At 44.6% G+C, this 15,501-nt stretch overlaps 3 protein-coding genes across 16 annotated transcripts in view; 2 read left to right on the top strand and 1 right to left on the bottom strand.

The window, feature by feature from the left end:
• Positions 1–5,094, top strand: part of LRIF1 (ligand dependent nuclear receptor interacting factor 1) — a 19,295-nt gene extending 14,201 nt beyond the window's left edge. Inside the window, exon 4 of the mRNA XM_015884928.3 lies at positions 502–5,094. Within this exon, the coding sequence (XP_015740414.2) occupies positions 502–942 (441 nt within the window). The 3' untranslated portion in view covers positions 943–5,094. The remainder of the gene's footprint in view (positions 1–501) is intronic.
• The window catches only part of CEPT1 (choline/ethanolamine phosphotransferase 1), a 50,119-nt gene that overhangs the window by 14,201 nt on the left and 20,417 nt on the right, over positions 1–15,501 (top strand). For 4 of the 11 annotated variants that reach the window (XR_014938818.1, XR_014938817.1, XM_015884935.2 and 1 more), the window contains exon 1: positions 14,567–14,609. The exons of 1 other annotated variant lie outside the window; for it this stretch is intronic. Coding sequence is in view for 1 of the 10 variants with exons in the window: in XM_015884934.2 (XP_015740420.1) it covers positions 10,145–10,149 (5 nt within the window). In the remaining 9 variants the exon portion in view is untranslated. Of the gene's footprint in view, positions 1–10,010; positions 10,150–13,798; positions 14,092–14,566 lie in introns of those variants that run through there. 6 more of the 11 variants (XM_085527291.1, XM_085527289.1, XM_015884934.2 and 3 more) reach the window with 5 other exon arrangements.
• On the bottom strand, positions 4,906–14,588 carry DRAM2 (DNA damage regulated autophagy modulator 2). Of its 4 annotated transcripts, none has more exons than XM_085527295.1 (9): positions 14,554–14,588; positions 12,938–13,019; positions 10,968–11,125; positions 10,626–10,693; positions 9,986–10,125; positions 8,441–8,618; positions 5,964–6,046; positions 5,660–5,752; positions 4,906–5,252 (listed from the first exon to the last, which is right to left on the bottom strand). In XM_085527295.1, the coding sequence occupies exons 3-9, from the start codon at positions 11,096–11,098 to the stop codon at positions 5,145–5,147; spliced, it is 801 nt and encodes a 266-aa protein (XP_085383421.1). In that variant the 5' UTR covers positions 11,099–11,125; positions 12,938–13,019; positions 14,554–14,588; the 3' UTR covers positions 4,906–5,144. The 4 variants fall into 4 exon arrangements, with proteins under 4 accessions (XP_085383421.1, XP_015740423.2, XP_085383420.1 ...); XM_015884937.2 differs by lacking the exon at positions 14,554–14,588 and adding an exon at positions 14,483–14,512; XM_085527294.1 differs by lacking the exon at positions 14,554–14,588 and adding an exon at positions 13,685–13,880.

Below are 15,501 nucleotides of genomic sequence, written 5' to 3'. Positions count from 1 at the left end.
TTTCAAGGCACTTCAGACATTCACATAGCCAGATGTATCTCACTTCCCAAAAGAGCTGTCCACTTTATCACAGTCAGTGTTATTTAAAGAAATTTGCTCGTGTACTTGTGAGGTGTTGAGAGCTGCAATGTCTTCATAAACTTAGTCCTTTGTCATTGGATAGGAACGTTTTAGAGTACTTCCAGAAAGGTTCCTTTGTTGTAAAGACTTCCATTTTAATGCATGAAAGTGATTGTTATCTATAGAAATTGGCCCTGTTTGGCCGTAGAGTTTTACATTTTCTTTTGTATGGTTGTGCTCTACCTGGTCAAAGGCTTTTTCAGTTTTTGATAACTGTATGTTGAGAACCCAATGTTGAGCAGATCTACTGCCTAGTAAAGTGATTCTATGAAACAAATGATAAGTAACTCCTGCAATACGCGCCCAATGACTGTGGTCAGGTAAAGCAGAATTGTCCTCAGTTTAACATAAGTGTTTTTTGTGTGTTTCTTGATCATACAGGTTATTTTGAATCCACAAAAGGGTTTATCTAAGAAAAGAAAAATAAAATCTTCACTGCCAGATGGTGGAAAGAGAAGGAAATCATCAGTCAGGTCAACCTCGAGCTTGAGTACAGAAGACAGCGGCCCTGTTTCTCCTCCACCTGCCTTATTGCAGCAAAGTATTTCCACAGACTTTATATCCTCAACAGGCTCTGAGCAAGAGCCGTGTTCCCAAAACAATGACGTTACGGACTCAGATATTCCAGTGTTAGTGTCCTGTGAAGACCATGCTTCGCTTTCTGAAGGTTCTTTCCGAGATGATGCTTTCCCTTTGACTCCACCAGACCTGGATGAAACGATCCGGGATGAAAAGATAAAACGACTCAAACAGCTCTTGAGAGAGCGGGAAGCAGCACTTGAAGAAATGCGTAAAAAAAATGCAGCAAATCTGAAATTCTGAAGGTTGTGGTGGTCTGAACCGTATTCATCTTCATCTCAGAGACCTGAAGAAGAAATTCTGTGTTTGAATGAAGATGAATATTTCTGGAAAATGGAAGACCTTAAGGAAATTTACAATGTGTATTTATAAAAATAATTTTTCTATTAAAGACTAGAAATAAAAGACTTGGACCACCAGATTCTGCTTCTGGGACATGTATGTTTATCAGAGAATACAGAAGTGAGATGTTTTTACTATTTTTAGCATATCCTCTGTATTTTGCATTAAAGGGGTCTATTAGTCCTAGGAAATAAGCTTGGAAATTCATTGCCCATCTGTTAGAGACGGAGTGCAAATAACAACCCCTCCCCCTTGTAAATATATATATTTTTGTTTTCTTAATATTTTATAATGCATGACAACTTTGGTGAATGGCTAGGAACTGTCACTTGTCATAAAAGATCCACAGTCAGTGTTTAATAAATGCTATTTAAGAGGTTTGGGGATTAGTCTTCAGGCAGTAATGATGCTGATATCCAGTGGAACCAGTACTAACAGCTGCTGAAGTGTACCAGGGAAGTCATTTAGGTACGTGTTTCCTGCAGTTATTGTTGTAAGCCTTTATAAGGCCTTTGACAGATGTGCAATGTTGAAGTTTGTTTGTAGGATTATTTGGTGGTTGGGGTAGGGTGGGTTGGTTTTCTTTTTGTGTTGTTTTTTTTTGAATGAATTAAGCTGAACCATTCCATATTTAAGCAAAAAAGATACATTTCTTTGTGAGTAGTATCTTTAATAATTCCTGATGAATGTGTCTTTGTTTTACTCGTTCAGTCTTTGTTTGAGTCTGTCTCGTTCATTTGATGCTGCCTACGGTTTGCACTGTAGGAGAGAAAGAGCACTGAGGCTGTCTTTGCCATTATGAATTTTATAGCTCTTCAGCGTGTTTCCCCAGCATGTTATGTTGTGTGTTGTATGGAGGCCTTCTGCTCCTCTCTGTTGTCCATGTCAAAGAACGAAGTAGGTTGGAAGAGACTACCAAGATCATCACGTCCAACTGTCAGTCTGACCAGGTCCCATCATCACTAACCCGTGTCCCTTTGTGCTACATTAAATGTTGTCACATCACTGAATTTTGTAAGGCCTTTCTGCAGTTCTTTGAAGTCTTTATTTCTGCTGCCATGTATGCGGTGCTAACAGAACTTAGCGTTGCTTTTTCTTGTCTAGTTATGGACATGTTCAACATCACAGATCCATGTGGAACTTGCTCTGTAAGAGAGATCAAGCGAGTTACATATACTTTCTTGGTAAATATGCCAAGCACAGAGGCTAGTTTATGGGAGGTGGGATTTTTAATCAGTAAATGACACCAATGAGGAAAACATTTGTCTCATCTTATTCCTGAAAGTGTGGAAGCAGTGTAAGTTTGGCTTAGCCTGTGTTGAAGTGTTTAGTGGGAAAAGTGGGACTGTTCACTATGCGTTGGGTGCGGTGCGTTGACGTAAGCCAGCAGACAGCACCTGTAGAGCTGCTTGCTCATTCACCTTCCCCATCACGTGGGGAGAATGTAGAAGGCAAGAAGATTTGTGGATCAAGGTAAATACAGTTTAATAGGTGAAGTCAACATGGTGTGTGCAGGCAAGCAAAATAAAGAATTTAATGTGTACCATCAGTGGGCTGATGTTTGACCACAGCCTGGTTAAAGTAAGACCTCAATGTACATAATGGTTGCTTGGGAAGGTGCACTCAGAGTCAACAAGCACCATGACATTACGTGGTTTGGACCGTCATGTAGTAGTTTGGGGTCAGCTGTTCTGGTTCTGTTTGCTCCCACGTTCCTGCTGGAGAGGTAGAGTGGAAAACAGAAAACCTGGATGCTGTGCAAGTACTGTTCAGCAACAGCCACAACGCTGGTGTGTTACTGACACTGTCACAAACCCAGAATGCTGCACCATACAGACTGCTGTGAAGAAAGCTGTCTCCATCCTGCCAGCACAATGGGACAGCAATCAGAGAAGCAGCCTCTTGCCTCGTGTCTGGCGCTGTGCTCGCTGGCTGTGATGCTCTCCCAACAAACATCTTCCATCTATCCTGTCATCTGTCTCAACATCTTTACGTTCTGGTGACGTACAACGAAACGGATCAAGCTCTGTTCATTTACACTCTTAAATCCTTCAGGGTTTACATTCTGTGGTGTATCACCTTTCTTCCAGAACCTCTTTTCCTCTAACAAAGTGCTTGCTTACTTCTCTGTTTTCTGTAGAGATGACGATAAAATAGTGACAATTCAGAGAAGAATCCTCACTGCAACGTTTTGAAGAAATGTGACCAGTCAGATTTGTTAGAAAAAAGAGAAGAAGTTGGTTCCCTGTGATTGGGGAATTCAGAAAGGCAAAGCCAAGCCATCTATGCAAGAGCAGACATCTCTCTTGGAGAGCTCTCTTGGAAGCTGAGAGGATCCCTGAGAGAGAAGACAAACCTCTTGATGTGCCGATATGGGAAAGTTGTGCCAACAGGAGCAGCAAAGGAACTCAACAGCCCAGGCACTTGGAGGTTGTTGGAACTGCTCCTTGTGCAGCCTCGTTGTCTGTAGCACAGGTTGGATTTTTCTGCACTGTTCATCCTTTAACATCTATGATCTACTGAGAGTTTATTTGTGAAGTAGAAGCTAAGAGTCCTGGGATCGCTGGCTGTGCCACAGCTGTGCAAGCAGCCCCACACACAGCTTTACATGGCAGAAGTGTAGAATATCCCAAGTTGGAAGGGACCCATAAGGATCATGGAGTCCAGCCCCTGAATCCACACAACCACCCAAAAGTCAGACTGTGTGTCTATAAGCATTATCTAGATGCTTCTTGAACTCTGGCAGCTTGATGCCATGACCGCTGTCCTGAGGAGCCAGCTCCATACGTGACCACTATCTAGTGAAGAACCTTCTTGTGATGTCCATGCTGAACCTCTATGCCATTCCCTTGTGCCCTGTCAGATGGCATGTTAAGTACACAGCAACATGAAAGCCATGGATATGAATTAAAACACACTTTCAAGCAAGCATTCATGAAGAGACAGTGGGAGTCTTCTAAGAATTGGTGGGCTGAAGGAACAAAAGTGGCATTGAGTAGTGAACACAGCAGGCTGGGAGGCAAAGACAGTACTGGGCCAGTTGACATCAGCCTAATTTGGCTCAGAGTGTGTGGACAGAACTATCCCCCCTGCACAAAGTTCCACTAGAGGTCAACCCACCATGGCACCAGCACTTCTGTATGAGGACACACAGCTGTCAGAGGTCACTTAGTGTGTGAGGCTCCCTGGAAGCTGTGCCACCTGGAAGGCAGCAGCCAGCTGTTGCAGACTGCTTTCATCAGGCATGTGCACATTCACCTTTCAAGCTGTTTTGGATCACATGGAAACGACCCTGGGTTCCCTGCAGTATGGGAGGTGGACAAGTGGCTGATTTCCAGTGGCAAGGTTGGCAGTGGGAGATGATGTGGAGAAAGAATTTGCAGAGCCCTCAGCTCCTTGCTCTAGTGGATGTAGCAGGAACAGAGCAGTGATGGTGCAGTTTGAAGACCACTGCTGGCAGTGAAAGGGGAGAAGATGCTGCTCCAGAAACAAGGCACAAAAGTTAATGTTGGAATACTCTGAAGGTCCACCTGGCTCGTTACCACAGAGACCAGTGTGGGGAAAGAAATCAGAATGGGGACTGAGTGCAGACACCTAGAAAAGCATACAAGGGCATCAAGATTACATGCAAGATTCCATTGGTACTTGTAATTTTCCAGCTATCATAGTTCCTGATGTTTAATACGCTTTTTTTCCTGCTCCTCTGGCAGCAGAGGCCAGCTTCAGCAGAAGAGCTGGTGGGATGGAAGGATTCTGTGCATCCTAAAGTGCTTGGCATGAGAACAATGGAGAGAACAGGCTGAGGGAGCTGAGTTCTGTGCTGCCTCTCTGTTGGGTGTGAGGGAAGTGATGAGGACACACGTGTCTTTTAATAACCTTCATTTAATTCTTCCATGACATTAGCATGTTTAGAAATGTTACAGGCTTGTGTTCAATACTGATAACATTGCATTGCTGCGTGGGTTAATTGCAAAGCCTTTTGTGTCAAGTAGAATACAATCACTTCATTTTTCTTTAAAATATAAAATAAATACTTAAAAGTATGAATTGTTATTGCTGTTGCATTCCTGAGTTGTGCAGAGAACTTGTTCTCTTTGCCTTCATTAGATGCTCCCTGCTATCAGCAGCCTCTGCTCATCAGCCGCAAAGCTCTGTGGTGTGTTATAAAGGGTTTGTCCTTGCAAGCTGACAACTGCACGCAGGGAAATTTTCTGTGGACGAAAAGAAAAAAAGAAAGAAACCACAACTTAGCAGCCTCGTCACTCATTCTGCATGGACAGCTGGGTGAAAGACCAAAACACAGATCAGCTCCAGCACTATTAGCCCACTCCTGTGCTGTTCTCCTGGACTGACTCCATAATCTGCCTTGCAGTCCTATAGCAAAGCTCCCGTGACTGTGGCAGATCGTGCACATGAAGCTGGTTGCAAGCCCTGCTAACACAGTAGGAGTGTACCCTACTGAGCAAGAAAGGACCATACAGTGCTGTTCACACCACAGGTTTTCCAGTCTTGATGACTGATACATGCTGTCAAGCTTAGAAGCAGGCAAAGAGCCCACCTTGCATCATGTCAGGCTATTGGAAGTCTGGAGAAACAGAGCACTGAACATTGATTTTACCTGAAAATCACGAATATAGGTGAGGAAAAAGCTGAGGAAGGAGAATGCTAATGACCACTCGGAGGCAGTACTGACGATGTGAGCCGTGTAGCCCTGTGTAACAGGGAGAGAGAAGGGGAGACAATAAAATCAGTGTTAGAGACCCTGTAATGGCACAAAGTTGGCTTGAACACATGACGCGTTGCATCTACAACTACTCTGTTTAGTAAGCAAAATCCCTTAGGATATCTGGAGGCTCTAAAATGAAGTTCTGAACTCAGTAGAAGAGTTTGTTACAACATTTGTTGTTTTTTTTTCTACTCACTTTTTCCTGGGGGTTCCAGTGCAACTTTTGTACAAGATCTGTTCCATACAGGCCACTGTATAAGACAACCGAGGAAACAAACACTGTGGAAATATGTTAAGGAGGATTCAAGGCAAGGAAGGAGCAACTTGGAAATCCCAGCCTTGGCGCTGGGGTGCTTCAAATGGAGTCCATAAGGAGATCTGTGTGTTCTCTACCAGGTCTGCTCAGCATAATGAATGGTAACGAAGATGTGAACAGCTCCACATCGTTCCCTTTGACCTGTAGGTTGTTGCAACATGAAAAACTCGATTCTAAGCTATCTGTATACTGTACCACTTTGATCAACATCTGCGTGGAAGCATTTAGGCTGTGATAGATGTGAACCATGCTAACCACTTTATTTTGAGTGGTGGTTCCCTGGTCAATAGTGTGTGCATCTCTTTCTCTGATTGCTTTTCATCTTTCCACGCACTGTGATCTCCTGGTGCATGAGTTATTGGCTGGAATACGTCTGCAGTGCCAAAGAGGAGGTTATTGGCATTCCAGTTTCCCTCTCAGTCCACTCTGAGTGACTGGTTTGGTACAGCCACCAAGGAGAAATGCTTAATGGAAACGATTCCTCACTTGATTGGCACCTGGGGCACTTCCAGGCTAATTAAGATAACACTTATTCAACGTTTTAGGGAAAGTGTGTTATATTGGTGCTACTGCCTTTATAACTGAAATTTAGAGTGTTAAGTTACAAACGACCTGTTTTTTTATATAATTATTCCTTAATGAGATTAAGCACCAGGAGCCTCCTGATGCCCAAGATCTTTTTTAGTGGTAAACAAGTCTGAACAAACTGCTACAGACGTCTTTGATCACTCAGACTTTCAAAAGCATATTTAAAAAATTGATGCGAACCATCCAGGGAGCTCTGGTGATTGATTTGAATGCAAAACATCCAGTTCTCTGCTAATTAAAATATCGAGCTTAGGTACCTGTTAGTTATCTGTCTGGGTTACAACTGTAATGAGAAGGATTTAATTATTGTGATACAAAAATATCTGGCTCCCATCATCCCATGGTACAGGGCAGGTAATGAACTGTTTTGCTCTTTCTGTACTGACAGTTCCCCTGTTCTACTCAATCCAGCATTGGATAAGCATTTCTAGCTTTCCTTCTGCCTCCCACTACAAGAAACATCCACCATAGACTTCTTCCTGTTACCGCGTCTCCCTTATTAGATGATGAGCTGTTAATTTATCAAATACTCAAACAATTTCCCTTTTATTCCTCTTCCATATAGATATTTACGTATATATCATTATTTCAATGCTACTCCCTAATTTTGGTTAGACCATACTGGGTTACAGACCTTGTGTTATTTTGGCATCTGCACAAGGCTCTTAACTTGAATCAGTTCATGCTGTTCCTTTTCAGTCTGCTCCAATTGTATTTGGCTTTTTAACTGTTTGGAGCTGGAAATCTCATTCTTCCCTAGCACAAAACAAATCTCACAGCTGACTTCCTTGCTGTGTCAAGCCTCCTCCTCCTCACTTTGTTACTGATAACCAGCCTGTCCCAAACTATATTGTTTTGCAGTAGCAGGAATAGGAGCTCAGTGCAATCAGTGAGGCGGTCTGTGGTTTAATGTTAGTTTTGGCTGTCAGCCTGGGAATAAATAAAATCAGCAGGGATTAAATAGGTGGCCTCGATTCAACTGCAGCAGGAACAGCATTTAGGCAATGATTTTTGGACTCATATCTTTGGAATGTAAATTCTAATGCTTTAGTTTTGTAATCCTGTTTGACGCAACTGAGTCACGATCTTCAAAACACAGTGTTAGGAGTGAACAGAGGAACTGCTGTGGTTCAGTTTCCTAATTGTCAGATAACTCTGGATAGGAGAAATGCTCTGTTTCTGAATGAGTTTGCCTAGATTTCTGTAAAACCCACAGCTGCTTCCAGCACTCAGAACTCACAGAGAATGATGAGTTCCAGAGCCAAAGGAAAGCTATCGGGAAAGCCTGCCAGAAACATATTTTGAATTCTAGGATGGGCAAGGGAGGAGATCGCAGGTCAGATGACTCTTCTGACTCAACCTTGGCACTGCACTCCACAGCTGCTTCTGTGATAGCTGCCAGGACTTTCAGACCTGCTCAGGGATCCAGCTGTATCAGCGCACTGTGCTGCACGCAGTTGTGTTAGCAGTGTTTTCTTTCATGCTACGTTTTGTACTTCTCCATTCTAATAGTACCCAATCATGGAACTGCAACTTTTTTGTTAGCCTGTGACCTGTTAGCAGGCTTACCACGATGGTGCCTTTTTTTCCTGAAGTTTCCAAGCTGCAAAACTGGACAGAAAAGCCATGATACAAGTTGTAAACCTAAAGATGGTATACCTTCTGTAGCACAGTCTGTCCTACCAGCAGGGTACCCTAACACAGCTGCAAATACAGTTGTTTGTGGAAGCTGGTCTGTTCCATGGAGGCACATGGCAGCACAAGGATACTGCTTGCAATGCTGGAGCCACACCAGAGAAGCACCGTCAGTCGGATCCAAAAGATGTCTTTGCTGTGAACCTCTGGCTGCATCAAGTAGGAGAGGATGGTCTGAACCAGCATGTAAATGGCCCCCACTCCAAACGTCAGGCAGGCTCCGACCACATGGACGTAGTACAGAATACATTTCTATGGAAAGAAAGAACAGTTTGTACAGAACCTGGTTTAATTTTAAACTTGGGGAATATTTTCCTTCTGTAAACTTCTGGCACTCCATGCACTCCGTTATCTTCTCATGTCCTGAACAAAAAAGTTCTGGAATGTGCCAGCACTTAAAAGATTTTCTTGGAAGCCCACAGAGTTAGCTGGGAGCCAGCACCTGGCAGCCCTCTGTATTGCTACTCTGGGGATGTTCTAGCAGCTATGTTACTGTTCAGCTACATCTCAGTTACAGGAATTCATCAACACTGCCTTCGTTATCACACTGTGCAGTAATATGGAAACTGAGTGGAGGAATCCTTGCAGTTGGGAAGGTAACCAGAGTGACAGCAGACTGCCAGCAGAATACTTCTAGCCAGGGAATCTGTGTGTCCATGAAGGATAATGCAATAGAAGACAAACATGACACGCAATTCTAGTCCCCCAGATGAGGTTAAAACCAATGAGCTTTAGCACTTCTCTGAACTACTGCAGTTTGAACAAGCCTCGTTTGTCCTTTCCACCTATCCCTGACTGAGCAAAGTGCCCAAACAAAATAAAAAGCCAAGACAAAATTTCTTGTCAATTTGCACTGTGCTGGCAGCCTCTCTGCAGCCCATCCATGCAGGTAATGTTTTATGCCTTGAAGCATGAAGCTGTCTGTGCCTGAATATCTGTTAAGATAAGGAACTGGAGTCATCCTTCACTCACAATCACTTTGTGCACCTTACTAGAGAGCACAAATGAAATCTAAGCACTGAATTCACAGCAGAGTGACACTGAGTGTACAGCTTGGCTTCTAAAAAGCACGTTAAGGCCTCCAAAAAATCCTGGTCAAACCAAAATGAGCGTGCTGAGGTTTCTAAGGCAGATTGCTGAAGCAATAGCAGAGCCGTGCTACAGGAAATGAGAGAAAGGTGGAGCTTCTCAAGAGCCACTTTTCCCTGGCTTTAATCCAGCAAGAGAGCAGTGAGGCACTGCAGCCTCTAGTGGCTGAAGGTGCTTCTACAGTCCCCCTGCAAATCCTGTGTCAAAGTACCATACAGCTGTGGTCTTATCATCTGGAGGCTTTCACATCTCCTATAAGGAAGTGCAAGAAGAGTCTGCTTCCTGCAGAACTACACTTTCTTTTTTGTGACTGGCTGCTCACAAATCCCAGCAGGTAAAGAAAATAAGAAATATGAAAGAAGCTCCACATTCAAACTTATTTTTAACAGCTTTCTGTAGAGAATTTGATTAGGGAAAAAAACAATCAATGGGTTTTTCCCTCAAATGTTTTGATTTTAATTCCCCCTCTCCCTCTCCATCCCATCTTATCAGTTATCACAGTAAACAAACACCCAGCTCTGGACACAGACCTGGAAATTTGCAATGATGCAAAGTCCAAAGCAGCTCATCAGTCCCAGCGTAAGGCCAATCTTATTAAGCTTAACGATCCTGGATTTGTCTGGATTCAAAGCATAGACTTGTTTGTAACGGACATACATGGTGGCCATACCTGTGAATGAAGAAGCCAAATGCAGTAAGCTATTTCTTCCTTTTTTTAAACTCAGAATGTGCTGCGTGATGGGGGCATTTGTTTGAAGTTCAAAAACTGCCTTAGGAAATGTAGGAGTGTGGAAGTCAGAGCTGACACAACTGGCTTACTAAGGTTTTCTGGTCTCTTTCACTTGAAAAAGTAACTTGTTTTTTCTCTCCTTGTAACCAAAGTGCAAGTAAGATGACTTCCTTAATTCTGCATTGCTATCCCTCTTACCACTTTCTTTTCTTCCTTTCTTTCTTACTCGTGCATTTTTAGCCTTCTGGAATCTGTAGTTGGTAGGTAACATCCCTGTGATATATTTTCCTCTAAGTCACTTAACAGAAATAAGTTAGTTGGTTGAAATTTAGCTTTGATGAGAATTACAGGCTGTTTGATGGTCTTAATAAGTAAACAGTTTAAAACTCTGTGATCCCAGAACCGTGTGCAGTTTGCCAGGGACAGCTTTCTCTACTCACCCAGGAAAGATGAAACGTTTAACATGATCCCAAATAAGCATCTCTCAGGAGGTACTGTCCCTGTATCACTGGAAGAAAGAAATTCATACTAAACATACCTGCAGCTAAAGTTTCCTTTTCAGTCTACAGAGAAACCACAAAAAACATGCTGTCTGTACAATAAGGAACAAACATATTTGGTATATTCATTTTATTCTGATCTTCATTCAACATAAAAGGTGAATAAGGAGTACTAAAACTGGAAAAGTAGGAGCCTGGAAATCTGAAAGACCAAAGTTAGAGGCACACGTGCATCCTCAGTGCTCTGCAGTTGGAAATGTAGATTGTATGAATGTTACCAACCTTATGTAGGGCACCAGAGGGTCAACGTGGCGGAGGACAATTGCAGTGATGTATGAAAACACAAATGTTGCTGCTGACCAAACAACCAAAGCCACGGGCAAGAAAGAGAGGCCTTGCTGAAACCACCACATTTCAGTGCTGACTTCCAACTCTGAACACTGTGGAGAATTGAACAGAAAGGTTTACTAACAACATTTGGGTTTTTGAGGCAAACTGCCTATTTGTATAGACTGTAGATGCCGCCAAGGATGGCTCTTCTCATGACAGCGGCTGTGCCAGGATGAAGTGTATTTGGTGTCACACTCAGTCCTGTCCTGCAAAGCCAATGTGAGTATCTGACCTCTGGACACAGAAACAATCATAAATAAGCAGAAATAACACCTGGAAATGTTAACTCTGGAACTCTCTGAAGATCATGAGGAAAGAAACCAGCAGTGTCACTTTGTTGTGTGTCTTGGCATTTGTTGCTGCCAAAAGGAAGTCAGATGGGTCACTGTGAATAACTGACTCTATTTTCTTCTCAGCCTTGCATTGGAGAGTCACAGATCACCTATGTTGGGAAAGATCTTCAAGATCATCCAGTCATAACACTGTGTAGAATTAATGAGGCTGTGACAGAGAACGTGCCCTGATAGAGACAATTTAACTGATAGTAGCTCCTGTAGAGCCTGTCATTTCCATTAACAATCAGCAGGGCAGACATCGAGAAAATAACCTAAAATTACTTTAATATCTGCACTCATTTAGTGCCTGTCATGCTGTGTGACTCAACATCTGTTATAAACATCACTTAAATAAGATTGCAGATACCCATGAGCATGAGCTGACTGCTACCAGCCACAACCTTTGAACTCAAGGACTGCTGATGATGGGTGGAAGAACAGTGCTGCAGTTTTACAGGTGGGAGGGAAAGGCCCATTTACAGTGGAGTTAAACTGCTAACTATGTACTCATATGCTATCCAGTTCTGTGAATGGAATATGAGACAGGAAAAAGGAGAAGAATAATAAAGAATGCAGATCTGAGGGCATTTCAGACAAAGATCTAACAGCACATGAGGAAAGGCAAACAGCACTATGGGAATATAGGAATAAGTGCAGCACTGAGAGGTTTTAGGAGGCATGAAGTGCCTAAAGGGCAAGAGACCAGCAAAACAAAGAGAGAGAAAGAGGCAGGAAGTTAATAAGTTTCACAGGAGGAAAAAGAATCTGAAAATAGAGAAGAGTGAATCTTGTGACAGAGCGGAGCTGATCGCCTCCCTCACATCTCAGTTCTGCTGGTGTTCACATCCTGCACGCTGCTGCTATTTGCTCCCAAGCATCCCTTCCTAAGGCGTATCTTTCTGCTGACCTCCTCCACCTGTGAGTCCAGGGAAGATTCATCAGTTAATGCCATATAATGAGCATTGCTCATTTACATGAAACCTGTCACCGCCTTGTGCTTCCTTGAAGACTGCAGTATTAGTGATTCAAACAAGGCATGCACCTGGGACAAAGGAACAGCCACCCATGGCTGACTGCCCTTGAAAAGAATGAATTACACTCTCATAAAACTAAAGGTTCAGCTGATTGTAAGGAAGACGTTAGGTATTGGATGACCGCATCTTAAGAATAAAGTGACCACTGAAGTTGTTTGCTTTCTGACCCTCATACTTTCATTTTCAAGCTAAAAATAACATTTGCCTTCTAATGCTGACTTTCATTTAAAGGCCCTAATGCAGTACAGATAATAATGAATATAACTTCAAAATCCCAAATCTCAAATGAGTAATTCCAGAATCTGTATGAAAGAAGTGAGTATTTTGCACATCATTCTCTGTTTCCAACTTTAAAGCAGCTGTGGGCAGTCAGTCTGATCATATCCGGATTTTGATTTGCCTTTAGCATTTAAACGTTATCAGTGCCTTAGTGTTATATCTGAGCTAATAGACTTCTGCCTGAGAGCAAACAAACAAACAACATGCCACGTACCTGAGAATAAAGGAGAATGAACTCCTCAAGAGGAATCCAGGGTCATCTTTCTGGTGAAGCTCCTCGTCTGCTTCATTTCCCCCTACATCATTGAGATATAAAGGAAAACACTCCAGATGTGAGGTAACTCAACATCTACACCGGTCTCTTCCTTAGCATCTTCTGTTAGTCACTGCCACAGGACTCTGGGTAGGTGCACTTTTGGCCTGATTCCCTGTTTTTTTTATTCTTAAATGGTTTAAGAAGTGAAGCACCTGTATGGTGGGACAGCAGCAATGCAGGAAGACAGGCCGAAGACTTTTGGGTTCATATAATTTGTCTAGTAGGGAGTAGAGGGGTAGACCTGCTGGCCAGCCCTGCAATTAATTATGATTAGTGCCTCATCCTGTCCTATTGTTTTCATCAGCGAGGAGTAAAACACACTCAGCCTCCTGCTTCTTTTCCAGCCAGGCCCTTTGCCAACCGATGCTATCATGGCCACGACCAACCTCTCTCTTCTTCAGTATGGTTTCCTACAACTTGTATCCTGTTTTGCAGCCATGTCTGTGTGCTAAAGGTGGCAGAGCTGACCCTCAGAACAGCTCTGAGGCGTTATCAAACCGCTGTTGAGAACAAGTCAGAGGAAGGGCATTAAAAGCAAGTGGAAGCACAGGATACGTGCAGCAGCACTGAGAGCACACGGAACAGAAAGAAACGAAAGTAAAAGACAACTGAGAGCACAGAGGGCAAAAAGTGAACAGATAATACCAAAAAGACAGCAGAAAGCATATATAGAAATGGGAGAATCCTCAATCCAGGCTAGGAAAGGCACTGCCAGCCTCTCCCTGCACTCCCAGCCCTGCAGGCGGATGCAGCCACAGCAACGGGAGCTGCTTTTTCACCTCGCAGAGGGGCAGAAAGAGAAAGCTGTTTGTGCTCTGCGAAGGTTGGACAGGGACGAGTCACAGCGGGACACGGCTGAGTCCCTTTGCACAACCTGTTGTCGGGGTCAGGCTGATAACGCCGGGTAAAGGTTGTGAACCTTCAAAGGAGCAAAGTGAGAATGAAGGGAGTGGATCAGCTGTGCTGCTCCCATTGCTCAGTGATGGCAAAGGGATCCTTTTGAGTCCATCCAGCCCCACCAAAAGCGGCTGTTAACTCCTCGTGTTGTGTGGGTGAGCTGCTGGGGGCTGAGGGCTGGATATATGGGTGGGCAGCCCATGTACAAGGGGGAATGGCTTTAAACTGAGACAGGGGAGGTTCAGGTTGGATGTTAGGAGGGAGTTTTTCCCCCATAGGGTGGTGATGCGCTGGTACATGGTGCCCAAGGAGGCTGTGGGTGCCCCATCCCTGCAGGCAATCAAGGCCTGGATGCGGCCCAGGGGGGGCCCTCAAAGAAGGGGGGGCTCAGAAAGGAAGGGATGGCCGTCAGTGCACCGCAGGGTCAGCAGCGGGAGGTGAGCGGTGAGACGAAGGGTCTCTATAAGAGGCAGAAGGGAAAAGGGAGCTGGCACAGACCCACCGAGCTCAGCGTACAGCCCCCAACCCGCCGCCCCCCGCCGTTACCTCAGCCGCTCCCTCCGCGCGTCTGGCCCCGCCCCCACCCCGTGCCCCCCGCCCCCTTTCCCTCCCCCCACCTCATTTCCGGCTGTCGCAAAAACGTCGTAAAGCAGCGCCGGGCGCGGAGGCTGAGGTGAGGGCTGGGTGTTGTGCGTGTCCTGGGGCTGCCTCGGGGTCTTGCGGGACGGGACCGCGGTGTGTGTGTGGGGCTGGGCCCAGGCGAGGAACATTCGCTACCAGGCCGGGTTTGCTGTGTGTGGGGACGGGGCATTGGGCTGGGCCTGGAGGTGCCCCCCCCAAACAGGTTGTGGGGTTGGAGGAGCGCTGTGTGGTGTTGGGGCTGCTAGGCCGCATCCCGCACTGCTCCTCTGCTTATCCACAACAACACGGAGTCCCCGAGCTGTGTTTATTGAGGCTGTGAGCTGCCCTGCTCTGCTCCCCTGCTTTGCCCTCCCTCCCCACTCAAAAATAGCTTTAATGAAGCAGAGCGGGGCTGGGAATTGGATTTGTTTGTTCTTACACCGCGGTTGACCTTTGTTTTATGGCTGATTCTTGCTTAGTTGTGTTTATTTACATAGGCTGACCCTCGTCTAGAAAGCAAACTTTCCTTTTCAGTCTCCTCTCTGTTAATCTCTATGGTCCTGGCCCCATGTCTTCTCTCATATAGCTGGAGCTCTGTATTGTCTGCATGTTTCTTAGTGACAAGTTGAAAAAGCAACGAGCTTTCAGCTGGATTGGGTTAAATTTAAGGACAAGTGGAACAAAATGAAAGCCCTTATTCCTGCTTAAAGGGTTTGTTAGCTCTCACCAAAGAGGCAAAGCTGCTTCAGGCCTGCTGGGCTTTATCTGTAGTGCCAGTGATTGGTGATCTGAGCAGGGTACATTGTGGGTTATGTATTATCCCCTGGGGAGCTGTGAGGGGCCTTGGTTTGTAATATCAGGCAGCAATGTGCTGTAAGTTTCTGCTGCTGATGTAATTTAGGTAGGTGGCTGCAGCGTATTTACTTCTGTAGGCAGCAATGAAG

The sequence above is a fragment of the Coturnix japonica genome, chromosome 38 (genome assembly GCF_054131305.1).
Source record: "Coturnix japonica strain WE chromosome 38, WE-NBRP24, whole genome shotgun sequence".
NCBI lineage: Eukaryota > Metazoa > Chordata > Aves > Galliformes > Phasianidae > Coturnix > Coturnix japonica.
The sequence above is the reverse complement of the archived record's forward strand: the minus strand, read 5'-3'. Positions and strand labels throughout refer to the sequence as shown.